The 27,969-nt window shown below is 36.5% G+C and overlaps 1 protein-coding gene across 1 annotated transcript; it reads left to right on the top strand.

The window, feature by feature from the left end:
* Positions 1–943: 943 nt before the first annotated feature.
* On the top strand, positions 944–26,987 carry LOC109184128 (BEACH domain-containing protein C2). Its single transcript, XM_019334177.1, has 32 exons — positions 944–1,137; positions 1,724–3,872; positions 4,378–5,165; positions 5,854–6,558; positions 7,308–7,442; positions 7,750–7,854; positions 8,074–8,187; positions 10,055–10,131; positions 11,051–11,132; positions 12,111–12,392; positions 12,818–13,437; positions 14,111–14,195; positions 14,300–14,494; positions 14,896–15,441; positions 15,542–15,685; positions 15,767–16,246; positions 17,298–17,443; positions 17,949–18,018; positions 18,108–18,191; positions 18,491–18,547; positions 18,672–18,740; positions 18,825–18,911; positions 18,997–19,113; positions 20,973–21,122; positions 21,295–21,379; positions 21,478–21,598; positions 21,738–21,834; positions 21,941–22,054; positions 23,708–24,077; positions 24,544–25,310; positions 25,594–25,716; positions 26,386–26,987. Exons 2-32 carry the CDS (start codon positions 1,856–1,858, stop codon positions 26,458–26,460), a joined length of 8,907 nt encoding a protein of 2,968 aa, XP_019189722.1. The 5' UTR covers positions 944–1,137; positions 1,724–1,855; the 3' UTR covers positions 26,461–26,987.
* The last annotated feature ends 982 nt before the right edge of the window (positions 26,988–27,969 follow it).

The following is a 27,969-nucleotide window of genomic DNA, read 5'->3' as shown; positions in this document are numbered from 1 at the left end:
AGGAGAATTTCTGAATAACCAGAGTTTGATTCTCACAAGTGACGATTCTTCTTAGCTCAGCTCTCGTGCCTCTCGAAACTAACGGAGATTAGTCAAGTAGACCTGAACTATTAAACAACAGAGAAAGACTTGACCATTTTGTGGTTTAAAAAAAAAAAGGAAAAAGTGTCAAATTGGCCCCCTAAGTCGAGTGGACAGTGCAATTGGGTCCCCTAAGTGAAAAAAGCTCCATTCAGGTCCCCTAAACCTATAAAATTGTTCAATTAAGTCTATGTTGACTTGTTTATCAGGTTAAATGCATACAATGTTGACACGTGTCCTTATTTTATTTTTTATAAAAATATTATTTATTATAAATTAATTAAAATATAATAATTAAAAAAATTTATTCTTTATTAAAAATACTTATTATAAATTAAATAAATAATAATAATTCGTCGGCCATGGCCGTCTTTCTTAGACGGCCGTAGCCGTCCGGCCACTGTTGTTTTTTTTTTTTTTTTAAATTATTATTATTATTATTATTATTATTATTTTAATTAATTTATAATAAATAATATTTTAATACAAAATAATTTTTTTAATTGTTATTATTATTTTAATTAATTTATAATAAATAATACTTTCAATAAAAAAAATAAAATAAGGACACGTGTCAACACCGTATGCATTTAACTTGATAAACAAGTCAACCTGAACTTAATTGAACAATTTTACAGGTTTAAGGGACCTGAATGAAGCTTTTTTCACTTAGGGAACCCAATTACATTATCCACTCGACTTAAGGGGCCAATTTGACACTTTTTCTAAAAAAAAAAAAAAAAAACCAACACCGACATTGGTAGACACTGGACAATCAAACGACCAAAGGGCCAAACGGGCTTAGATATGACAAGTCCGTTAACCTCAATGAAGGCCCGCAAGACATAGTTAGCAGGCTCGGCCTTCTCTCTCGCGGCCTCGCGGTCAGCGGATTTCGATTTCCCCCTCCTTTGCAAGCTCGTCCTCCTTCTGTCTTCTTCATTTCTTCCTTTGATCTTCGTATATATTTCGTCAGTTTATTGCAATTAAAGACAAGTTCAAATCCGTGAAGTATCCCGTCACTGCATTTGGATTCCGGATCCAAGTTCCGGGAAGGTAACGTCACACAGTCATCTTCCGATGCTCCTTTCTTCTTGTATACGTAAAATAGACATATACATACATGATCGATATAGCTGTAAATTGCATTCTGATCCGCCGGCATTCCGATTCTCAAATGCGTGAATGTCTATTTCTGCTTGCATCTAAGATGCAACATGTGTATGATTCATTGGGCTTTGACGCGGGAGAGCACATCCGTGTACATTGCATAACAGTGGATCTGTAGCTCAACTGCGTGGCCTGGCCTTACTTTGTGGATTTAGGATAAAGCTAGTATTGTTTGCTGGTATTTGGTTAGTGATAGTTACATCATTTCCGAAGTAACTGACTAGTTAATGGGACAACGAACATGATATTTCCTGCATTTATCTATTGATCACTTACAGTTTGTTCACCATTGCTTTTTTTTTTTTTTTTTTTGGCTGAGTTGAAGGATTTTAGTGTTGTGGATAGGCTGAAAGCTTAGTGGAAGTTAGTTCTGTTACTTCTGTCTAGTATGTAGAAAGAAATCATTGTTGATGAGTTGCGTTTTCCCTTAGATTGATTTTGATGTCAAAACTTGTTTATCTTTTTATATCAGGAAAAAGGGGGTACAGTGGCAGGGACTCCAATTTGAGTGTTACTTGTTCATTTAGCTGGATTTTGATGACATACAAGTTAGTTCAGCATGTGATAGTGTACTTCTCCTCTTATCAAATATAGCATTCTGTAAATGGAAGAAGAGGACCCCAAAGAGCATGAAAAAAATGATGGTGAAGGGGCAGGATCAGATGAAGAAGGCCATGACAGAAATGAAAGTGTAGGAATACCACAGACAGAAAATGATGTTGAGCATAATAGTGTAGTTTCAGGAGGAGTTAAGGCAGAAGTTGTAGTAGTAAATGATGATCTGCTCGAGCATGCTTCACTGCAAAATCAGCATAAAGGTGGGCCTGATTCAAATGATTCTCAATTTTCAGGCTCTAATAATGTGAGACTCTCATTGGGTGGGAGCGGGGATAACTTTGAACTTTCCTCTTTGAATGTTCCGTCTAGGCTTAGTTCTCCTGCAGTTTCTGAGATACGTCATGACCACCATGTTTCAAGCCCTGGGCTTGATATGCAATCTGCTTCTGGTGATGACATTAGACAGTCCTGCACTTCAGTCAGCATTGATTCTGCAGTGTATTCATATGGGGATACTGAATATGTCGCTGTGGACTCACCACAGAAGTCCAAGCCAAAACAGGTTACTCGAAATGTGCCTCCAGAGCTCTTGCATTTAATAGACTCTGCTATTATGGGAAAGCCTGAAAGCTTGGATGAGCTGAAAAATATTGTAAGCGGTGCCCAGAGTTTTGGAGATGGAGAGGATGCTGACACTATTGCATTCTTGGTAATTGATTCACTTCTTGGCACAATGGGTGGTGTTGAGTCTTTCGAGGAGGATGGGGATAATAATCCACCCAGTGTGATGCTGAATTCTAGAGCTGCCATTGTGGCAGGTGAGATCATTCCCTGGCTTTCTTCTACAGGGGATATTGCAGGTCTTATGTCCCCTAGAACTCGGATGGTAAGAGGGTTGCTTGCTATTTTGTGTGCTTGCACTAGAAACCGAGCAATGTGCTCCTCAGCTGGTTTATTAAGTGTCTTGCTGCGGTCAGCAGAGAAGATTTTTGTTCAGGATGGTGCTACAACAGAGCAAATGAAATGGGATGGAACTCCTTTATGCTATTGCATTCAGCACTTAGCTGGACATTCACTTACAGCAAGGGACCTGCGTAGCTGGTATGAAGTAATCACAAGAATAGTTGCCACTAAATGGGCCTCTTGCTTGATGCTCTCTTTGGAGAAGGCCATGGCTGGAAAAGAGTCAAAGGGTCCATCATGTACCTTTGAGTTTGATGGGGAAAGTTCTGGTTTACTTGGCCCAGGGGATAGCCGATGGCCTTTCATCAATGGATATGCATTTGCTACATGGATCTATATCGAGTCATTTGCTGATACTTTGAATACAGCTACTGTTGCAGCTGCAATTGCTGCTGCTGCTGCTGCCACATCAGGGAAATCATCTGCTATGTCAGCTGCTGCTGCAGCTAGTGCACTAGCTGGTGAAGGCACAGTCCACATGCCAAGGTTATTCAGCTTCTTATCTGCTGATAATCAAGGGATGGAAGCATACTTCCATGCGCAGTTTTTGGTTGTTGAATGTGGTAGTGGGAAAGGAAGGAAAGCTTCTTTGCACTTTACTCATGCATTTAAGCCACAGTGTTGGTATTTTATTGGTCTTGAACACTCTTATAGGCAAGGGCTTCTTGGAAAAGCCGAAAGTGAGTTAAGGTTATATATAGATGGTTCCTTATATGAAAGCCGTCCATTTGATTTTCCACGAATCTCTAAACCACTTGCGTTTTGCTGCATTGGTACTAACCCTCCTCCAACCATGGCTGGGTTACAACGGCGCCGTCGTCAGTGCCCTTTATTTGCAGAGATGGGTCCTATATATATTTTCAAAGAACCAATTGGACCAGATAGAATGGCACGCTTATCTTCAAGAGGTGGGGATGTGCTCCCTTCTTTCGGTCATGCATCTGCATCACCTTGGCTAGCGACAAATGATTATGTCCAAAGAGTTGCAGAAGAAAGTGCTCTTTTAGATGCAGAAATTGCAGGAAGCCTTCATCTCCTTTATCATCCTAACTTGCTTAGTGGGCGGTATTGTCCCGATGCGTCTCCATCTGGCGTTGCAGGTTTGACTATTCCCCTACATGCACTAACCAATTCCATATTAGAATATTTGATATCTGCTTACTCTTGATTTCCATCTGAAAGGCTGATGCATACAGTTTTTAATATTTTTTTCACTAAACTTGAAAACCATGTCTCCATGTGTTAATATATGGTAGAGGATTAGTACCCTGGTAACATATAGAAGTAGGTGTGAATCTTCAGAAGTTATATTCTATTTTTTTTTTCCTCCTGAAAAATGCTTTTATTGGCTCACTTTTCTTTCATACAAGTGTTTTCACTATCCATCATTCCATTGTTGGCTCTGTTGCACAATCATGGATTTTAATTTCTTTCTTTTTTTTTATTTTTAAAGAATCATTTGACTATTCATTTATGTTTCTAAAACATGGTAGCAAGCAAACATAAAAACTTTGCCTTTAAATCTTTTATGTCATTATTTCTTCACTTGGTAATTTCCCAGAAGAAAGTCATGTGGCTGCCAGGGTAATATTGCTCTTTTTTTAGGCCTACATCGAAGGCCTGCGGAGGTTCTTGGACAAGTTCATGTTGCTACCAGAATGCGTCCTGCTGAATCTCTCTGGGCTTTGGCTTATGGAGGTCCAATGTCATTGCTTCCCTTGGCAATAAGCAATATGGATGAGAATAGCTTGGAACCTCAACAAGGTGACATTTCTTTGTCATTGGCCACCACAGCTCTTGCTGCTCCTATTTTTAGAATTATCACTTTGGCCATTCAGCATTCTGGAAATAATGATGAGTTGAGTCGTAGAAGAGGGCCTGAAGTTCTGTCGAGAATATTAAATTACCTTTTACAAACTTTATCTTCACTTGATGTTGGGAAGCGTGATGGAGTCGCAGATGAGGAGCTTGTTGCAGCAGTTGTCTCTTTATGTCAATCACAGAAGCATAATCATACACTCAAGGTGCAGCTTTTCAGTACATTGCTACTGGATCTGAAGATTTGGAGCTTATGCAGCTATGGATTACAGAAGAAGCTTCTATCTTCCCTTGCAGATATGGTCTTCACAGAGTCATCTGTGATGCGTGACTCTAATGCTATTCAGATGCTTCTAGATGGCTGTAGGAAATGCTATTGGACAATTCGTGAAAGTGACTCTGTTAATTCATTCTCCATAGCTGGGGGATCACGTCCTATTGGTGAAATCAATGCATTGGTTGATGAACTGTTGGTTGTTATTGAACTTCTAGTTGTGGCTGCTTCACCATCATTTGCCATGGATGATATCAAGTGTTTGCTTGGTTTCATGGTTGACTGTCCTCAGCCAAATCAGGTACCCTTTTTTTTTTTTTTTTTTTTTTTTTTTTTTCCTCTTGGCATACACATAAATTGTTTTTTAAAAATTTAATGGGAATCTTTGGATAGATTGCTGAGATATTTTTAGTTGTTACCCTGCAATAAGATGCCTAATTGATTGCACTACAACATCAACTATTCAATTACATGAACTCATGAAGAACAAGAGTAGGTGAATTAGTGAACATTGATACAGGAATGGGAAGGAATTGCTCTTGTACATTAGATCCTTTAGGTCTCTTAGCAGTTAGCATTGGATGGACTGCATATGGAAATCCTTCGGGATGTTTTAATGGCCAGTTTCATCTTGTGGGTCTGAAGTTTCCTCTTCTTGCTTTCTATGTGGCTGCACTTCCCTTGTTCTTTTTAATAAAAATTTATGCATAAAAAAAAAAAACCAAAACCTTTCTTAGTGATACACTCGTACCAAAGATGTCACTATTCTAGGCTGAAATATTATATTCAATTATAACTAAGGACATTAAAATATCTGGAAAAGCTCAAATCCTCAATGCTGTTGAAGTAATGAAGTGTGTAATTTTATATTGAATTTATTTTTTGTGTATGCTCCAAGCATCATGTACTATTCATAGTATGCACTCTGTGCTGGTCATCTTTAGTTTCCTAAATACTTGATGTTCTTGACACCTTATTTTTGGTTCCAGGTTGCACGTGTTTTGCATCTCATTTACAGGTTGGTGGTGCAACCAAATACATTTCGTGCACAGAGCTTTGCTGAAGCATTCCTGTCATGTGGTGGTATAGAGTCACTTCTTTCCCTATTGCAGCGGGAGGCAAAGGCAGGAGATCATGATGATCTAGACTATCCTTCAGATCCGGATGATAACACTGTATCAGCCCAGGAAACAGAACTAGATAGTGAAGGTCAGGTTTTGGAAAGTACGCAAGCTGATGAAACAGTTGGCGCAAAGGAAGGAGAAATGATTTTACATGAAATGGCATCTAAACCTCAGTCTTTTAGTAGTACAGATCTGAATGCTTCTGCTAGGTCTAATATTGGAAAGACACAGTCACTGACTGAGAATGCTTTTATGAAGAACTTGGGTGGCATAAGTTTTTCAATAAGTGCAGAAAATGCTCGGAATAATGTATATAACATTGATAGAAGAGATGGTATTGTTTTTGAGATTATCAACCTCTTAGGCACTTTAGTTTCATCAGGATATCTGAAGTTTGGTATGCAGTCACATCCAGATGTGACAAACAACACATTGGCTTTGTTTGAGGGAGGTGGCACTAAGTTTGATGATAAGGTTTCCCTTCTACTTTTTGCTTTACAAAAGGCTTTCCAAGCAGCACCAAATAGGCTTATGACTAGCAGTGTGTACAGAGCTTTATTGGGTGCCTCGGTATGCACTGTCTCTCTCCAGATTATACTTCTTTTTCACTTATGCCCTTGCTTTGTGCAAATATAATCCAAGTTTATTGTTTTCCTTGGGTACTGTATCTGTGAATACTGTGGTAGACACTGGACTCTTTCCTCTCTATTAGTAGGTCCACAAACTTATGTAATGTTTATTGGGCAGAGTCTGAAAACCAGGGTGTTCATATCAATGAGACATCTGACTTCCTGCTGAATATATATCTGTGTGTTTGTATGTCACTTTTTTGGTGTGTGACTCAGTGTGAGGTTGGTGGAGGGAGGGGTTGCATTCTCTATATAAGCTTACTTTAGAGAAATTTCCAACAGTTTCTTTGTTAAACAATTGCTTTCCCTTGTGATTCGATCCACTGATCTGAGCTGATTTGTGAATGTTGGTGAATCTCCCAATAACATGCTAAGTAGGTGGATCTTGTATTCTAATCCTTAATAGGTTGTGCAATAATGTGTTTAAGATGGTAACTATAAAAATAGTAATGATGTTAGAATGGTGCCTGTAAACCTTTTCTGTTCTTGCACCATTATTTGTTGGAAGCGTGGTTTCCTACTCATCACTGACTTGTTTTGTACTACTTTGGGGGGGGGGGGGGGGGGGGGGGTGGTTATTATTGAGAGGATCTTGCATTATCTAGGAGTAAGATCTGTTCATGAGGCTGTTTACTAAGTAGAGAGTTTCCGTTTAAGCAATTATATTTTAATTGTTTCTTCCTGTTACAGATGAATGTTTCATTAACTGATGAGGGATTAAACTTTTATGACTCTGGCCATCGCTTTGAGCATATACAACTTTTGTTGGTTCTCTTACGTTCGCTTCCATATGCATCAATGGCATTGCAAGGCCGAGCATTACAGGTACTAAGTTCTGGCTATGATTCCCCCTATTAGTACCACTACTCTGTCTACTCCTTATGCTTTACTACAATTCCACTGGCACAAGTAGCAACTGTTTCTTGCTCTATGTTGCCTCAAACCCATAAACCCACACAAAGATCTTGCAACTTGTGATGAATACCCATTTAATAGGCATAGCTTATGAAAAATGTTTACTTTCTCGTTGCTGTTTGCCATTATGTTTCCTACCATTGGTCTTTATATTGCTTTTGTGCTTCCAGATGAAAATAGTTTTCTTCCTTATCTGTTTCATTCTATTTGATTTCAGGATCTCTTGATTTTGGCTTGCAGTCATCCTGAAAATAGAAACACTCTGACTAAGATGGCGGAATGGCCTGAATGGATTTTGGAGATTCTTATATCAAACCATGAGGTCAGATAATGCAATTCCTTTTCATGACAATGTATTACCTATTTGAAAATGAGTTTCATTATTCTTGTATCTTGCTTTCTTGTGATCAGGCTGTGAAAACTGTTCATATAAGCTTTTAGTGTTTATTAGTGACAGCTAGTCCCCCTTTGCACCTCTTTTGGATTTTTGTACCAACTTCTGACATCATTTGATTTAATTTTCATTTTTCCTCCCTGACAGACACGGGCAAGTAAAAATTCCAATTCGTCCAGCTTGCAGGATGTTGAAGATGCCATACACAATTTTCTGATTATCATCTTGGAACATTCAATGCGTCAGAAGGATGGATGGCAGGTAATTTTGTTTGAATATATATATATATATATATATATATATATATATATATATATGTATGTATGTATGTATATATTTAATTGCTCATAAAATGCAATAAACTTGTCTTGTAGTAGAAATAGTTCAAGGGCTCGTTTGGTTCGCGGAAAATATTTGAAAGGAAATAGAATTGAAATTCCATGGAAAAGTAGTTATTGGGAATATGAATTCCATTGTTTGGTTGGTGGAAAATGAGTTACTGGGAATATGGATTCCATTGTTTGGTTGGATTTGTGATTGTAAGGAATAATGTGTATAAAGACCTAAATGTCCCTATACAATAATAATACTCAATAATAATTAAAAGGAAAGCATAAGGGTAAAATAGTCCAATCAACTCAATCTTTCTTCCCTCCCACCTTGGAAAACAAAATACCAACCCTATGCTAAGATTTTGTTTTCCTCATATTTGAGGAATTAGTTTTCCATTGGAAAACAATTTCCATGAACCAAACATTAGAAAACTTTGTTTTCATCAAATTTTAAGAAATCATTTTCCTTGGAAGTTCTTTTCCATGAACCAAACATCCCCCAAATCTTTTTGATAAATTTGTTATTATTGTTATAAACTAAGATTGAGCTAGGGTCACTCAATTGGGCTATAATGCACATGGACCAAACCACACTAAAAGATTGCCTCCAACCAATTAGCTAGTCTAACTCATGACCTTATAAACCCATATGTTCTCTCTTATTTTATCAATGTGGGACTCTTAACAGTTATAATACAACATTTTTAATTTATTATTGATGGATTTAATTAACCTGGGTGGTCCGAATTATTAAGCCCAATAAATAAAGGATAAGTGTAAAATGGATAATAAAATAGGCAAAGTGATAGGAAAACAAGTGTTATAGGTCTCGGAGACCAAATGTTGTATTCATTTGTAGGTTCCAAGCTATAACAAAGAGCATGTAATGCTATTACAAAGGGTAGGTTAGGACAATGATAGTGAACCCGTCTTAATGAGACAATTACCAAGCCATTTGTACACAAGAAACCTCCTAACCGGCCCCCTAAAGCGATGGGAACGGTTACAACCCCCCTTTGACCGTGTCCGGTCCCGAGACCGGACCTATGGATTGACCGGCCGAGGCCTCATGGCCGAGCCCTCTTGGCCGAGTCCTCGTAGACGAGCCCTCTTGGCCGAGGCCTTGCTCTAGGGTGGTCCGGGTCAAGCACGGGGCTCAACCTTGGGGGCCGGGTCCGCTCGAGTCCTCCTTGCTCCGTCTTCCCAGGTTGGTTTGCTCCATTTCTAATATATCCATCAATTATATTGTTGGAAAAGACCAATTTCGGGAACTGTGACCTATATTATTTCTCAAAGGCTTTAATTAAATTTTATTTGTTTATAATACCCAGAACTTAGTTAAAGACACTTTTCATTGAATTCTATGTGATGCTTTTGAAGAGACTATTGGAGACATCATTTTTAGGTTTTCATTCATATCTGCTTCATGGGGCTGGTAGTTGGCCACAACTATTGGTGTTTGTTGGTGTTCATTTGCTTATATTTTAATAAATTTGGATCTGACAAATAAGCGAAAGCAGTTGGTGGTCTTTGTTAGTGGTCTTTGTTGGTGTTCATTTGCTTATATATATATGTGTGTGTGTGTGTGTGTATGTGTGTATATATATGTGTGTGTGTGTGTATATATATATGTGTGTGTGTGTGTGTGTGTATATATATATATATATATATATATATATATATATATATATATATATAAACTCTGCTTATTATGCTAATCAACATCTTCTATTCCTCTTCAAATTTTAACTTCCAGCAGTTTCATGTTGTAATTGCATATTACTTTCATTTGACAGGATATTGAAGCTACAGTTCATTGTGCAGAATGGCTTTCTATGGTGGGTGGTTCTAGCACTAGAGATCAAAGAATCAGGTACATGGTATATCTTAAGCTGAGTTGGAGGGCTCTATTTTATTTCTGGGTTTTAAAGTTTTTATCCTTTTGACTTAGTATCCCTTAGTTTAGTTATTTGGAAACTACTAAATAATTATTTAGCTTATTACTCTTACTATTCAAATTAATGTAGACAATTTGGTTATTTGGAAACTACCAAATAATTAATAATTCTTAGTTTACAAATCCTTGTAATCTGCCCTATAAAAGGGACTGGACAGCAAGCAGAAATTTAACCCTAAACTAAGGGATAAGGGAGTTTTGGCTCTCAAGCAAACCCAACGTTTTCTTTTCCTTTTTTGTTTGTTTGTTTGTTTGTTTTGAACTACTATCCTTTGTTCTTTTTCCTTTGTGTTTTCTTGCTTGTGATGTGAGCACACAACACTACTTGACTTTTCTTTTGTCATCATAATAGACTCAAAGTACTACTATTCAATTAAATTTTATTTTTAATTTTTAATTAGATGTTTTTATTGAACACTAGGTACTTAACTTTGTTTATCACTTAAAGTACAATCTCAATAGAAATTCCAAATAATTTTCTTTTCAGCTGTGATTATAACCATGTTAGCAATAGGAGGAAGTTAGAGGGCCCACAGGAAGTTGAGATGGATTGCTTTCACATGCTATTTCCCTTTTTCAATAAATTTGGACTTTTAAGTTTTACAGTCAATCACTTACTAGTGCACTAGAAAAATGTCATTCTATTATTGTATATCAACTGATCTAATTGTTCTTTTTTAAGTTTTGAGGAACATTGCATCTTCAAATAACTTCTAGATCAGTATTTATGTAGTGAATCTGACATCATGTTGCATATCAATATGGGAGCTTTTGTGAGCATTGTTTGTTGCCTTCATGCTTGTTTGTTGACATTGGACTTTTGCATATTCTAAAGACGGGAAGAATCATTGCCAATTTTCAAAAGAAGGCTGTTGGGAGGCTTGCTGGAGTTTGCGGCAAGGGAATTGCAGGTTCAGGTAATGCCAGAACATTTGGGCATGCTTAATTATTGTTCTACTTGATTTTCTCTTCATCTGAGATAGATCTGGAACCAATTAATAATAAAGTAACAACAACAATAATAATCTTTAATTTGAGTAAAATAGTAAAATGTTTCCAACACTAGCATCCCAGTGAGAGTGGAGCAGAAAAACACAACATCGCAATAAATTCCATATGTGATGCTCTGTTGATAGCGATATTTTTAGTATCTGATCATTCTTTTGCTGTTTGTACTCAACACTGTTTTCTGTTCAATTGCCTTATTGGCTTTTCAGTGCCATTCAGCAAACCACCCCCCTCAAAATAGAAATATTTAACAGAAATGGAATTTTGGTGTTTGTCTAAGTTCACACTAAGTAATATTCAACATTCCCAAAAGTGCTGTTCTGTGCTCCTGCTTCCCCACTCTGCTCCATGCTATTTGCATTAACATTGTGTTTGGTTCGTGGAGTGAAATTTGGTAGAATAGGAATCCTATTCTTTGGTTTGTTAATAGATTTCATGAATCCTATTCTAATGTTTGATTGGTATAAGGAAAATAATCATTCAAAAGATAGGAATACCCCTACCCTAAATATTTTATAAATGTATGTGTGTAGATTTTAATTATAAGTGGGTAATTTAGGTATTAAAAAAATCAATGTGTGTAGATTTTAATTATATTTGGGTAATTTAGGTATTAAAAAAAACATCAGTCATTAAAAATACCAATTCCCCTGGCCCCCAAGGACTAGCTATTTCCCTTGCAAGGGGAATAGTATTCTCAGGAAAAAAAAGCGTTAACAACCGGCATAGTAGGCCTATTCCCAGGAATGCTATTCCGGGCTTATTCCTTTATCCAAACATGTTAGTTCTTTTATATCAAAACTCCTGTGGGCCTCATCTTGATTTATAAGCTTTTATACTTTCAGAGGTTACACCAATATCTATATCCACAATTTGTTTTTTGCCAGAGTGAAGCTATTGCTAAAGCAGCTGCTGGTGTAGCAGCCGAAGGGTTGTCCCCTAGGGGTGCTAAAATTGGAGCTGAGAATGCTGCCCAACTTTCAGTTATCTTGGTTGAGAATGCAATTGTGATTTTGATGCTTGTTGAAGATCATTTAAGGCTGCAAAGCAAACTTTACAGTGCTTCACGTTTTCCCCCTGGTTCTGTTTCTCCACTTTCAATTGTTATGCCTGTTGGGAATCAGTCGACAAGATCATCAGCTAGTGACACTGGTGGGCTCCCTGTTGATGTATGTACACAAAGCTTTGTGTAATCCTAGTATTACTTTTTCGTATTGTGATTATCATTTGGGTTTCACCACCTTCTTTTGATGTGCATGATTTCTGAGTTTCCTAATTGTGCCCCCAGATCCTACGGATTTCTTGTTACAAGTCTATGTTTTGTTTTCCATTAGTCTTGTAATCTTGTTAAAATTCTTGAGCGTGCCCGTAAACTTTATCAATGGACTTGATGCAATGCATTTCTTTTGCCTGCACACTTTGTTGTACCCCTCTAATTATGTTTGTGGTTTTCTCAATCAGATATAAACTATTATAATAATGTTTATTATATAGAATCATCACTTGCCAACGGAATCTGTTTGGTACTTATTTTTAATTTTCTCTTCCAACTAGTCGGATTCTAAATGTGATAGCTTATTCATGGTCTCAACAGGTTCTTGCTTCAATGGCTGATGCAAATGGTCGAATTTCTGCATCTGTGATGGAAAGGCTTACTGCAGCAGCTGCTTCTGAACCATATCAATCAGTTTCTTCTGCATTCATATCATATGGAAGTTGTGTTGTAGATTTGGCTGAGGGATGGAAGTACAGGAGTCGTTTATGGTATGGAGTTGGTTTACCCTCAAATGCTCCAGTCTTTGGTGGTGGTGGCAGTGGTTGGGAAGCTTGGAATTCTGCATTGGAAAAAGACTCTAATGGAAACTGGGTTGAACTCCCCTTAATTAAAAAGTCTGTTGTGATGCTTGAAACTTTGTTATTAGATGAGTCTGGAATTGGTGGTGGTCTTGGTATTGGAGGAGGATCTGGTACTGGAATGGGAGGCATGGCGGCATTGTACAATATGTTAGATAGTGACCAGCCATTTTTATGTATGCTGCGAATGGTACTCAGTTCATTAAGGGAAGAAGATGACGGTAAAGATCACATGCCAAAGAGTTGCATAGATGCAGATGGTTCATCAGAGGCTTTAGGTGGAGAAACTAGTGATATGGAATTGTTAGACAACAGTGCTTCTATTTCATCAAGAAAACTACGAACTTCGTTGTTGTGGAGGTACATGATATAGCCATGGACTCATAGTATTCTGAATTTATTACATTCATTTTTTCATGTGTTTTATTTGGATGCTGGCCATACATCCTCTCTAATAATGCAAAGTACCATAAAATCATTGTGGTCATTTTTCTGCAAAATAATAAGCTGTTTTATTTTCCATTAGAGAGCCCTTTAAAATATTGTATCTACAATTTTGCTTTGATAATTTTCTGAATATTACTGGCACACCAACCTCCTGTTTGACAGTGCATAAAGCAAACTTGTTAGTAGAATTGTATATGTGCTAGTTACTGATCTCCAATAATCTGACAGGCCTGATAGCAACAAATATACTATTATATTTATTGTCTTTTATTTTTCTTGGTATTGGCTTGAGGAGGATGAGGCTGCCTGAATTTATGCTGTTTTAGCTTATATGTGAAAGTCTCTTATATCATTATGATCTAATAACTAGTAGATTGTGTTCCGCCTTTTATTGTACATTCACAATGTTCAATAGTAGTCATACAAGAGAAAAAAGTTTTACTCAGACATTTTCGGGTTTACTTGGCACATGCTAACACCTGATATCTGTGCTACTATCCATTGTTTTAATTTGTCCAATTTCTTTAAATGTCATGTTTTCTGTTGGACATTCTGAGTCAACTAATTCCATGTTAATGATGGACAGTGTTCTTTCACCTATTCTCAACATGGCAGTTTCCGAGTCCAAGAGACCACGGGTGCTGGTTGCGTCTTGTATTCTGTATTCCGAGGTGAATTTTTGTATTACTTGGTTTACACTAATTTCTATTAACAGCTACTAGAACTTCCCTGCAACAGATTTTTGGGTGCAAACTGTGTTACATGTAAACTGCAGGTGTGGCATGCTGTTGCTAGAGACAGAACTCCTCTGCGGAAACAATATCTGGAGGATATTTTACCTCCATTTGTTGCTGTTTTAAGGAGGTGGAGACCCCTTTTGGCAAGAATTCATGATCTTGCTACTGCTGATGGTGTGAATCCTCTTGCAGTTGATGACCCTGCACTGGCTGCTGATGCCTTGCCAATTGAGGTTGATAAACTAACTCTATAATTTTGTCAGTTTTCACATACTTTGCTGGTGTTTGTGGTTTGTTACATGGAAATCTATTATTAAAGCATGATAATCTTCTTCTGCGAAAAGATAAGATATTATGCAAAGGAGTGACTTTGGCATCATTTGCTTGTTATGGATATCTTTAATTTTCATGATTGTTCGGTGACTGAAGTTCCATTTCTTTCTTCTAATGCTTTTGCAATCAGAGTTATTGGCTGCTACTGCTCCTAGTGCTTATGTATGCACTTTCTGTGATGAAACTGTGTTTTAATTATTCATGATCATGTATAAGGCCTTCAGTTCTTTGTCAATCTCTCTCTCAATTAACTAACTTTTATTTTCTTTTTCTTTTAATGGCAATGCCTGGTTCTATCCAGACTGCCCTTGCTATGGTGACCCCAAGCTGGGCTGCTGCTTTTGCATCACCGCCTGCTGCTTTGGCGTTGTCAATGATGGCTGCTGGTGCTGGTGGAGGTGAAACTGCTGCTCCTGGAGCAACTCCACATCTCAGACGTGATTCCTCGTTTTTTGAGCAAAAAAGGCCCAAACTCCGTACTTTCTCAAGCTTTCAAAAACCTTTGGAGGCTCCCAGTAAATCTCTAACTGTTCCAAGGGACAATGCTGGTGCAAAGGCAGCTGCACTGGCTGTTGCACGAGATCATGAGCGCAGTGCAAAGATTGGTTCAGGAAGAGGTCTCACGGCAGTGGCAATGGCTACCTCTGCACAGAGACGAAGTAGGAGTGATACTGAACGTGTGAAGAGATGGAATGTTTCTGAAGCCATGGGGGTTGCCTGGCTGGAATGCCTGCGGGAAGTTGATACCAAATCAGTTTATGGGAAAGATCTTACTGCGCTATCTTACAAATTCATTGCTGTTCTGGTTGGAAGTTTAGCTTTAGCAAGAAACATGCAACGATTGGAGGCATTCTTTTTCTCCTTTTTCTTTGTGCTATATCATTAATTCATTGCAGTAACTTTTCACACATAAATACATAATCACTTGAAATTTCTATGCTTTTCAGGTTGAAAGGCGCAAACAAGTTGATGTAATAGCACAGCATCGTTTGTACTGTGGAATACGTGAATGGCGGAAACTTATTCACAGCTTGATAGAGACCAAATGCCTTTTTGGTCCATCTAGTCTTCATCTGTACAATAACCAGCATGTATGTTACTAGCATTTTTTTTTTTCTTCTAATTGCCTAATAGATCCCTTTAATATAAATCTTAATCATTGCACTACGTAGGTTTACTGGAAGCTGGATAATATGGAAACATCTTCAAGAATGAGAAGATGTTTGAGAAGAAATTACAGAGGTTCAGATCATTTTGGAGCTGCTGCAAATTATGATGATCAGAAGCCAAGGCTAGAAGAAGTTAGTGCAATCAGTCCATCTAAAGCTTCACTTTTAGTGGCAGAAGCTATATCTATGGAGGATGTGAATGAGGATTATGAGCAGGAGACCTCAAATTCGGAGGGGAGAGTAGATGGCACTCAACAGCATGGAGAGATTCAGAACCAACAATCTGCAACTGCTGAGCAGCCTCTGCAGACATCTAAAGAATCTGGGAATCCACTGCTTGCTGCTGAACCAGACCCCTCGACAGTGCATAGTCCCTCAGTAGTGGCCCCAGGTTATATTCCTAACGAACATGATGAAAGGATTGTCCTTGAGCTTCCATCATCAATGGTTAGGCCTTTGAAGGTTTTAAGAGGAATGCTTCAAGTAAGTTCTGATTATTTAGTTTACTATGTTCACTTTTAAAAGGATTTTAGCAATAAGCCAATAATAAAACCTATTCTAAGATAAGTGCTTTTCAATTTCACTTTAAAATAAGTTCAAAACAGCTTCTCTTTGTTTGCCCGACTAGCTTTCAAAAGCTATTTTCCAGCTTATTCTGATAAGCTTCTCAAAATAGGTAATATGCATAAGCTCTAACTAGATAAAATAGATTTTCAAAGTCGGTATGCTATTTTCATTTGCCCATCCACACACTAAAAGATCATAAAAGTGCCTTTATCAGTAGAAAAAAGAAGAAGAAAATAATCTCATCCAAACTGGGCCTAATTATTTCTGAAATTTCCTGGATGGTTTGATGGTCAGGAGAAAGTTTCAAATGTTGAAATAATTAAAATGCCCAAACTCCAGTGCTGTTGATGGTATACAGTATACTAGGATTACTAGCATAACAAATAATGCCCATGAAGGAGAAAAGGCTAGTGAAATTTCCTGTTGATGTTGATTGTCCTTTTTTTTAGTAGCACTCAAGCAGGGAATTATTATTTGCACTTTAATGTTTAGACAATTGATATGGGGGTATATTTCTTGTTCTCCTTTCTCTTGGTGGACAAGGGGACTAGGGGAGAACTTAAAAGAAAGGCAGATATGTTAGATAGCAATTTTATATCAAATGTGAAGATGCATCTAATGTTGGTCATTATCCTGTTAAACCTGTTATTATTTTGTTGATCATTTCACATTCATGTAAATATATGCTTATATAGTTGCAGAGGTATTCCAATCCATTTTGAAAATTATTATTGCCATTTGAACTATTTGTATTTCAAAATGAAGTAATTGAATGTTCAGTTCGTGCCTTTAAATTGTTTATGCATTAAAAATGCAATATACTATTTATACAGAAGAGATTTTTTATTTTATTTATTTATTTATTTATTTTTTTGAAAAGTTACCATCTCAGTAGTGTTCATAGTTAGGGCTATAAATGTGGAGACTAGTGATAATTTAAGTAATTTTTTTTTTTTTCTTTCTAAAGATAACTACAAGAAGGATGAATTTTATTATTGATAATGCTGAGAGCAGTGCTGCTGTCAATGGGCTTGACTGCAAAACTGAAGAGAGGGTCCAGGAAAAGGATCGAAGCTGGCTAATCTCTTCCCTTCATCATATATATAGCAGAAGGTGAGTTTAAAGTACGTTTCTCTCTCTCTCTCTCTCTCTCTCGGCTAAATTGCTAATTTATTTGGTTAGAGCAAGTATTTTACATTCTATTCAGTATTTTTAGTTGTTGAATGACTGTCATTTCAGTTTGAGTAAGCACTAAGAATGCTGGTCATCAGTTACGTGCATGGCCATATCTGCAGTTGACTGAACTTTGTAGAATAAACTGATTCCACCATTCAATTGGAATTAAAATTCTACCCATGTATTGTTGGAAAAAACAATTTAAAGTATTTTCCAAATAAAATTGATGATAATCAAATGCCTTGTTCTCTTTCTGGAACACCTTATATCCATACATCATTAGTGGCAATAAAATTATTTTCCAATTTATATTTTCTTATGATTAGACTCTATTTAGTTCTTTCATGTAGAATTTTCTGAATCATGTCTCGGCTTCTCTGGGTTTCTATTTGTGTTAACTTTTTGATGCAACTATGTAAGTAATAATGTGTTTTTCCTACAGGTATCTATTGAGAAGAAGTGCATTGGAATTATTTATGGTTGACCGATCAAACTTCTTCTTTGATTTCGGGGTATTACTTTCTGTTGTATGCATTTGTGTTCCATTATTTCCCCTTTATTGATTTGTGCATGCTAATCAATCTTGTGTATTGTGATCCAGAGCGCTGAGGCAAGAAGAAATGCCTATCGAGCAATTGTACAAACTCGCCCTCCTCATTTGAATAACATTTACCTGGCAACACAGGTTCTTTCCCCTACTTGGACTGGTTTTTGGCATCAGTCATTCTGAAAACTCTTCTTTTTCATTTTACAACAATTGACAAAGAAGGATGCTTGCACATATATGCATGAATTATTTTTCAGACTACGGTTGGCATTTGGTTGAGTCTAGTCTGATATGCTTATCAGATACATGATAGTTAAGGCACTGAATATTGTTCTGCCAGTCTGCCCTAGTTGAGACAATCAATGTATATACACTTCTGTCAGAATTCACCAATTACCTAATGTTTCTCTCTTCTTTTGCTAATTGCTCTGGTGCAGAGACCTGAACAACTCTTGAAAAGAACTCAACTTATGGAACGTTGGGCTCGATGGGAGGTATGCTTTCAATAAATGTTTTATCTTGTTAAATAGTTATGATTTTATCTGTAGTCTTTCCTAATTTTCTTTAACCATTGATTGAATTGAGAAATTGCTAAAAGTATTTTGTTGTTCCATGCAGATTAGCAACTTTGAATATCTAATGCAACTAAACACACTGGCTGGGCGTAGTTATAATGACATTACACAGGTATAGTTCTCTAAAGATTTTCTTTTTCATTCTAGCTCATAAATCAGTCATTATTTCATTTTCTAATTCATATATGTTCTGCAGTATCCTGTTTTCCCATGGATTCTATCAGATTACAGTTCTACCACCTTGGATCTTGCCAATCCTTCTTGTTACCGTGATTTCTCTAAGGTTCCGTGACACTCTGAGTTCTTTGTTTCTCAATTTGTTGCAAACTCCTGTCTTTTAGATGACATGTATAGTATGTGCTTTGCAGCCTGTTGGTGCACTAAATGCTGACAGACTAGAGAAGTTTCAGGAAAGATACTCTAGTTTTGATGACCCTGTCATCCCAAAATTCCACTATGGTTCCCACTATTCCACTGCTGGATCAGTAAGTTTTATGCATATCCTTCACTATAGGAGTTGGTTACACAATATACTAGTAGCAAGTTGCGTTCATGCAATATTTCTGTTTCATTTTTGCTTTGATGGTTCCTGTGGCATTCTGCTATAGTTTTCTTGATATATTCATGTGAAGTGTGGTTTGGCTATACGTTTTTGTGGATGCATTTTATATGGTGGTATGGCCTGGTACTGGCAATAAACTTGGAAGCTCTGTTCTATGAACTTTATTTATATGAGTTACAAGCTACAAAGTTTCAAAAGTCTTGAAGCTTTGAGTAAAATGAGAAATTGCATCTTCAAAACATGGAAATTAGGGGTTCAAGTTTGTACTTAAGGGCCCCAAGGGGGTACCACTTATAACTTGCGTTAAGTGTTTCATCAAAGGCAACAAAAGCAAAGCGAGTTTGTCCAAAAAAAAATAAAAATCAACAGAATAAAGAATGTTGCCAGGAAACTCCTCTTGTAAATGGAAAAAATAAAAAATAAAAAATGCACAAATAGGTCCTTAAACGTGACGAGAATTTTCTCCCCCTCAAAACAGCACCAGCTTCTTTATTTCCAAATTAGTAACCATGAGACTGATTACTGAATATTTGATAAAGTATCTCAAAGTAGGCACCAGTGACCTTTTCCTGGAAAAGATACTGTTCAGAGATTATAAAACTCAACTACTTATTATGTCTTCTTTTTTTTTTTTTTTTTTTTTTTTTTTTTTTAATAATCTGCAATCAACTTTCTATTGCTAGCTGCCAAGTTGGGGTCCAGTGGAAAATTGAAACCTAAAACAGGCACTGAGGCTTTTAGTGATATGATCCCAGGACATGCCATATCACCACCTACTAAAGGCCCCGTGCATGGCTATCAGGCTATGTTAAACAATCTTGGAGTTATCTTGGAATGATTTTTTTAAACTCTCCATCATTTTGCACTTGGTGCATGATGAACTCACAATGATGTCAAATAGTTGCAAGAACATGAATCCTGTACTCTAAAAATAAAGACCAAACGTAGAAGGTATGTTAGTGTAACAAAAGACAATGTAAATTGTTGCACCCAAACACAAATGTCATGGAGGCAAGTATTGTAGTTTCATTCAGCCCCATTCCAACTTTCTTATTAGCATTTAATATGTATAATTAGTATTACAGCAAGTGTACTAGTCAAATCAAGTAATATAGCGTGTGAGTTTCGTGTTAATCTCACTAGTCACTAAGGCCAATAAGAACTAATTCTAGAATTATTTGATCAAATAAATAAATCTGAGTTTCAATAGTGTAAATAAACCGACCATTTTTTTATATTTTTTTTTTCAATTTTTAAAGATCAAGAAAAGCTTGCAAGTTTGCCATAAACTTAAAATCTAGATTCTAAGCTAATATGCTTCCAAAGATGATAATCATGTTACTAAGCATGTGACAACTAAAATTTGGTGTTTCCCTACTAAAATAATACTCCATAGAAACTATGTAAAATCACCTAAAAACAAACCTAAGCAACGCACATAGGCTCATGGAGATGATATGGTCCAACCTAGAATAATTTAACCAAAGATCAGAGATCCATTGGCACATTTGTTGAAGAAGCAAATGAGAGTGGACCCTTTACTACTAGATGCCAAAGGGTGCATCTCTAGTGGTACGAACATTATGTTTTTGATTTACATATTGACCCATCAATCCATTTTTATATGTTTTACTGTGCTTAACATTTTTATTATGTGCACTGCATTTTTCATGCTTTTTTTTTTGGTATGTTAAATTGGCACCACTTAGTGTTGGATGGTAGACAACTACAATTTGAGATTTCATTACTGATACTATGATATGGTGGATGATGATGTAACAGGTTATGTATTATCTTTTTAGAGTGGAACCCTTTACTACTTTATCAATTCAACTACAAGGGGGAAAATTTGACCATGCAGACAGAATGTTTTCGGATATTGCTGCCACATGGAAAGGAGTTCTCGAGGACATGAGTGATGTGAAGGAGTTGGTATATAATTTCTATTCCTGTTGAAAGATAATTACCGGTTTTGCTTTCTTACAACTATAGACATATAATGGTAGTTTTGACTTCCTTTTTGACATGTCATTCTTGACATTGGGCTCTTTACCTGAGTCAGTTGTACAACATAACACCTATTCTTCCTGTCTTTGCGTCTTAGGTTCCAGAACTGTTTTATCTTCCGGAAGCACTCACCAATGAGAATTCAATTGACTTTGGCACAACACAAGTAGGAGAAAAGCTTGGTATGTAGTACAGGTTTTTAAACTGGAGGCAAGCAAAGCTACATTATAGTTATGGACTAATAACTAATTAGTTTTGTCCCTGATCCCCACTGTTTCAGATTTTGTTCGCCTTCCACCTTGGGCTGAAAGCCCAGTTGATTTCATTCATAAGCATCGGATGGCACTTGAGAGTGAGCATGTCTCAGAAAATTTGCATGAATGGATTGATCTAATTTTCGGGTAATGTCCTCATCCCATAGGGCCCTTTAGTGTGATCTTCCTACTATTGTTTAGTGTATTGACCCAATATGACTAAGGCTTTAAAGCAGGATGTCTCCTAAATCCATACTTTTGAATATGAATTGTTGGAAATATTCAGGTATAAGCAACGAGGAAAAGAAGCTATATTGGCAAATAATGTTTTCTTTTATATTACATATGAAGGGACCGTGGACATTGACAAAATCTCAGACCCAGTATGCTCCAATTCTTGTTTGTATATCAAACATCTCAGTTTATTTTTATCCCTTAAATTCATATTCATTATTCTACTAACTTGTACATGTTAAATCTTATCAAAAGGTCCAACAGCGTGCTACACAAGATCAGATTGCTTATTTTGGACAGACACCATCACAACTGCTAACGGTTCCTCACATTAAAAGGATGCCACTAAAAGATGTTCTTCACCTACAGGTAAATTCATTTTATTTCACAACTATAATTTTCTTTTTTCCTTTGGATGTTTTAAATGAATATGGAATATTTTCTTAGTCCCTATTTTAAAATGCCATTATGGTATATTTTATCTGAAATATGTTTCATAATTATGATGTTAGTTTTAGCAAAAGAGAGGTGTGAAGCTTGCATTATACGTCCTCTTGATATCATTTAACTGCATATTTTATATTGACCTAGTATACGATCGAAATTTTTATAGTTCTGTTCTATATAATACTCTTGTTATACATCTAGAAGTGGATTATATATTTAATAAATTGAATATATTTTTGTTTTGAATTTAATAAAAAATGATAATTAAATGTTTATAGTTTCACTGTTCATTTTTTAGTTTGAAAAACATATTAACAACAGAGCATCCCTACCTTTTAGATCATATTAATAATAAGGGAAAAGGTACAAATAGGCCATCGAACTATTTTGGGAATAGCAATTAAGCCACCGAACTCGAATAAGCTCCAAATTCACCCATGATTAGCAATATAAAATATAAAATAAAATATACACATGGCAACCCAATTAGCACAAATATGTTGTTAACCTGCTAATTAGCAATATAAAATAAAATATACACATGGCAACCCAATCAGCACAAATATGTTGTTAACTTGCTAAAAATGCTAATTGCACTTTTTTCTCGAGTTCATGGATGAATTTGGAGCTTATTCGAGTTCGGTGGCTTAATTGCTATCCCCCAAATAGTTCAATGGCCTATTTGTACCTTTTCCCTAATATTAATGATGTAAATAATCAATTGCATGATATCCATTTTGTTTGAGAAATAATTCAAATTCAAAATTATAATAATAATGAGGCTCAAACATATTTTAGCATCAATTTTGTTTTTACCACTTGTCTAAATAATTATCGTGGGAGTTATGAATGTCTTATTTAATTAAATAAGTTGCATTAGAGTTTTTATGTTTTTAACTAACTTTGACTCTGAATATCAACTAAAAAATTTGCAAAATTAAATATTAATTAACATGGAATTTAGGTTTACCCTATGTTCAAAGGTTTAGGAGAAATACCTTGAGTTCTGGCAACTCTCTGTCTCACACATCTTAGGGAGAATACACCACCCTATAAATACAAGCTAGAGGACATATGGTATGGAAACAAGTTTCCATATACCTCCCCACTCAAAACCGTAATCTCCAGGCTTCCTAATATGTAGGATTCCATATTTGAATATTCTATAACACCCTACTTAAGACTAAGAAGTGTAATTACAATATTGCCCCACAGTTTTGATGGATATAGTACTGAACTACTTTCGTATAGATTGATATATAGATTTTTTAGCCTAGAAAGCTTTAAGGGAGCAAGAGCGCTTTCTGTCAACTTCATTGGATAGGTGAAAGTTATTTTAGATGAATTATTTTATTTAAAAAAAAAAAAAACCTTCAAGGTTCAAGTTATTTTGATGTTTAAAATATGCCTCAAGTTATATATGTAGACATGTAGCTTTTGGATATCTTGGGCTGTTGGCTGATGAGATGGGAGAAGAATGAAGTTCACTCTTTTTAAGAAGCTCCCTCCATCTTGGGGATTTTCCTGTCTGCAACTTTTATATTTGACAAATGTCGCTGGGTTTATTTGTAGCAGACTATCTTCAGGAACCCCACTGTTGTTAAGCAGTATACTGTTCCTTACCCTGAGCGCTGCAACCTACCTGCTGCTGCAATCCATGCATCTGCAGATTCTCTTGTAATTGTTGATATAGGTGCTCCAGCTGCACACATAGCACAGCATAAATGGCAGTCAAACACACCTGATGGCCAAGGCAGTCCTTTTCTTTTTCAACATGGAAGACCTAGTGTCAGTTCTGCTGGTGGAGCATTCATGCGTATGTTCAAGGGGCCAACAGTTTCTGGGTCAGATGAGTGGAATTTTCCACTCTCCATGGCATTTCCAACTTCTGGAATCAGAAGCTCTGCAATAGTTTCCATCACTAGTGACAAGGAAATTATCACGGGTAAGCAGTTCGTATTTTATCTATGGCATCTTGGAGGTCATTGAGTTCATTGAAATTAGTCTGGTTCACCAACCTAGAGCCCTAATGGATAACAAACTGGTTTTGATATCTAAATGTGATTATATCTGGTTATAGAATTTCTCCTGCACTTGACTATGTTAGATGCTACAGTCTCTCTCTATTAGTTAGAGCATGAGGCTTATCTAATTGAACCATTTTTGTGGGTGTGTGGGGGTCACTTATTTGACTGCATAATCATCTGGGAACAGTGTATATATTGCCCCATATCATTGTTGACCTATTTCTGCACCATATAAAGTGCTCTTTTTCACAACAGCATACACTATGGGCCTTCTAAATTCCTGACCAATGTGTGGCCATAAAGTTTGATCTGTTCTCATATTATCATGCTTCACTACTGCTTCTTGTACTATATCTAACTTATAGTATATGAGCTTGTATCCAGGTGGGCATGTTGATAACAGTGTCAGACTGATATCAGCAGATACAGCAAAAACCTTGGAAATAGCTAGAGCACACTGTGCCTCTGTGACATGCCTGGCTACTTCTCCTGACAGCAACTATCTTGTGACGGGTTCTTGTGATGCGGTAGTTCTACTTTGGAGATTACATAAGGTCTCAACATCCCATGCACCTAATGTATCAGACTCCACTGGCTCTAGAACACCTTCTGCTGGTAATATGGCAGCAAACACCTCTATGGAGAGGAGGCATCGGATTGAAGGTCCCATACATGTGCTAAGGGGCCATCTTGGAGAAATATCATGCTGCTGCATCAATTCAGATCTTGGAATTGTTGTTTCATGTTCCAACTCATCAGATGTCTTGTTGCATTCAATCAGAAGGGGCAGGTTAATAAGAAGGCTAGTTGGTGTGGAGGCTCATATGGTCTGCCTATCATCTGATGGAGTTGTAATGGCTTGGAACAGAGATCTTAAAACGCTTAGCACCTTTACTCTTAATGGAATTCTTATTGCCAGGACATATTTCCCCACCTCCTCTAATGTTGGTTGCATGGAGGTTTCTGCCGATGGACAGAATGCTTTAGTCGGGCTGAACCCATCTTTGGATTATGATGGACGATTCTCTGACAATGACAAGAACTTGAAGCTTTCAGGAGCAGAGAGTGAAGATCTTGGTGACGCTAACGATGGGCATAGACTTGACATCCCCTTACCTTCCATTTGCTTTGTTGATATTTATAGTCTAAAGGTTTGGATAAAATGTCTCTTTGCCCCACCCTTCTTCCTCCCTTTTATTGTCTATTTGTCTGAAATACAGAATCCTGTTATCGCTAAATTTGGAATTCTATTGGCACACTATTTTTCCGTTTGTACTAGGCACTTGCAAAACCTGAATTGATTATCATATAGTTGACACAACCCACTTTATGTTCCACATCCAGTAGTGTTAATAATTTGAAGGCATATGCTTTTTGTTTACCATGCTTTGCATTGTGCTTAAATTAAATAGACAATAAATTCCTTGCATGCAGGTCTTTCACACTATGGAACTTGGTGAGGGGCAAGATATTACAGCTTTGGCACTGAACAAGGACAACACAAATCTTGTAGTATCTACTGCTGATAAACAGTTGATGATCTTCACAGATCCTGCTGTAAGTTGAACCATTTTCCTCACGTATATCTCACCATTTTCTTCGCATGTCTATCTCAAGGAAAGTGAAAACCTTAAGTTAGAAATCAAATTCAAAAGATGTACTCCATATTAAATAATGTGGAGAAAATTTACATTGGTATGTAGTGAAAGAACATCAAGTTCTTTTCATTTTGGTTGATAAAATTTATAACCATGCCATTAATTTATTCGGAATAAAAATTTTCATGTAGTTAAGGAATAATGAATAAGTAGCATGCTAATAGAGAATCCCTCTCTTAGATCTCACATTTATATCATAATACCAAGGCAGAATTATGTCAAGGTGAACATAACAGTTGCTGAAAACGCAATATTTTGCTCAATCATGGAGTGGAAGTTATGCTCTGACTTCCAATTGGAAATGAATGAACTATTGGACTTTGTCCAGCCAGCTACTAAGTTTTCGTTTAAAAAAAAAAAAAAAATTCAAGTCCTAAAATTTGAAGTTGCAAAACTATCTGTAAAGTAGATTTTCTTTTCTTAATTTCAGAGTTGGTATTGTTTTTCTTGCTTTCTTATGCATGAGTTTTGTGTAGACTGCCTTTGACTTATTTAACAAACTATTGCTTGATTTTGCATGAATTATAAGTTATAACTGATTGTAGCTTTACATTGTCGTTGAACGTAGCTGAGCTTAAAGGTGGTGGATCACATGCTTAAGCTAGGTTGGGAAGGCGATGGGCTTAGTCCGCTTGTAAAATGAGTGTCTCAAGAAATTGAACCCTTGGTTTAAATTTAGAGCCTGCACAGTTTGTATCTGAGAGAGAAGAGTTTGGCGGTGTATACTTTGTATTCAAGGATTCAATCACTACACCTTACATAAAGAAACTATACCAAGTGGAAGATGTGTTGTAATCAGGAATCAAGATGAGGTATAACTCTGACATGTAACATAATTGTGATTGTGATTGTGATTGTGATGTATTAGATATCACGGTGCTGATGCTGGTCACGAGTTTTGGCTCTGATTAGCAGTTTTTGACTCCCGCTGAGTTGAAAGTTTACCCAGAAGATCGCCGTCTAGTTGTGTATATTTGTTCAAATTTTGTTGGTGCCAGAGTAGGTTATCATATCATGTAAGCTGTTGTATTGTGACATAGACTGCAATACATTCTGAATGCATTGTGTAGATTTTTAGGAACAGCTCTGCAGATGCACTTATCTGTTCACTTAAATGAACACGTTGCTTTTATTCACTTGAATGATAGTGGACATATAATATTGTTCCAATGAATATGTTGCACATTCTTAGCAAGGAAAATGATAATGGTGCTCATCATTCTAATCTCTTGGGTGTAGGATGTGCTGCTTGTATAAAAGGTTATGTGGACTTCTGTCTTTGTTGTACCCTCTTAACACGAAACGTGATATAGGTTTTAACTTTATGAATGACAAAATGATAAAATTTAAGATGGTTGTAACTTGGGTGAAGGTTCCAATTGTACCAACCTAAAAAAAAAAAAAAAGAGGTTGCTAATTTAATGAATGTATATGTCATGTTAAAGAGTTTTAGATTGAATCTTTTTTATTAAGAGTTAAGTTTTTTCAAATAAGAGTCAAATTATGCAGGTTGATAATGAAAATATTAGAGGTCTAAAATATATTAAATCAACATGATTTACGAAGTTGTGATTAAAAAGATGACAAAAGATGTCAATTGTTATTATGCTTTACTAAGCAAATATTGGCAATAACAAGAGAAAAGGGACCATTTTTTAAATGAGTGGAGCGTGACTTTAAATTTGATTTTTGTTAACATCATCTTAGTTGAGCCATGAGTTTTTCTATGGGAATACATATATTATTTTCTTAAATAAATATCCTAGATCCAAATTGACAATAATAAAAAAAAAGAGGTAAAATTTGTGACAAAAGATTAGGATTGAATCTCACCAGCGGCCGTGTAGAAGCAACAAATTGTAGGGCCCAGGTGTGGAGGCGCCTAAGTGGACGATCCCACCTTTTTGTCACTAGAAAAAGAAAGTAATATTTGAAAGGGATGAATGTATGGCTGTACTTTTATACTTAAAGGTCATGATGGTAATGAAACGCCTACTTCTAACTTGTTTTGCAATGGGAGTATGTACAATTAAGCATATTAGTCGCAACGGGGGTGAGGATGCACAATTAAGTATATTAGTAGAAAAACTATCAAATGTGCAAATTTGACAACATCATTTGTCTCTACCAACATACTTAAATTACAAATTTT

This window comes from Ipomoea nil, unplaced genomic scaffold (genome assembly GCF_001879475.1).
Source record: "Ipomoea nil cultivar Tokyo-kokei standard unplaced genomic scaffold, Asagao_1.1 scaffold0188, whole genome shotgun sequence".
Taxonomy (NCBI): Eukaryota; Viridiplantae; Streptophyta; class Magnoliopsida; order Solanales; family Convolvulaceae; genus Ipomoea; species Ipomoea nil.
The sequence above is the reverse complement of the archived record's forward strand: the minus strand, read 5'-3'. Positions and strand labels throughout refer to the sequence as shown.

Excerpts from the sequence above, each read along its gene's own strand:
- LOC109184128 (XM_019334177.1), top strand. The coding sequence starts at position 1,856 with ATGGAAGAAGAGGACCCCAAAGAGCATGAAAAAAATGATGGTGAAGGG. Across the intron at positions 21,835-21,940 it reads TTGACAAAATCTCAGACCCA|GTCCAACAGCGTGCTACACA; the intron begins GTATGCTCCAAT and ends TCTTATCAAAAG. Across the intron at positions 22,055-23,707 it reads AAGATGTTCTTCACCTACAG|ACTATCTTCAGGAACCCCAC; the intron begins GTAAATTCATTT and ends TATTTGTAGCAG.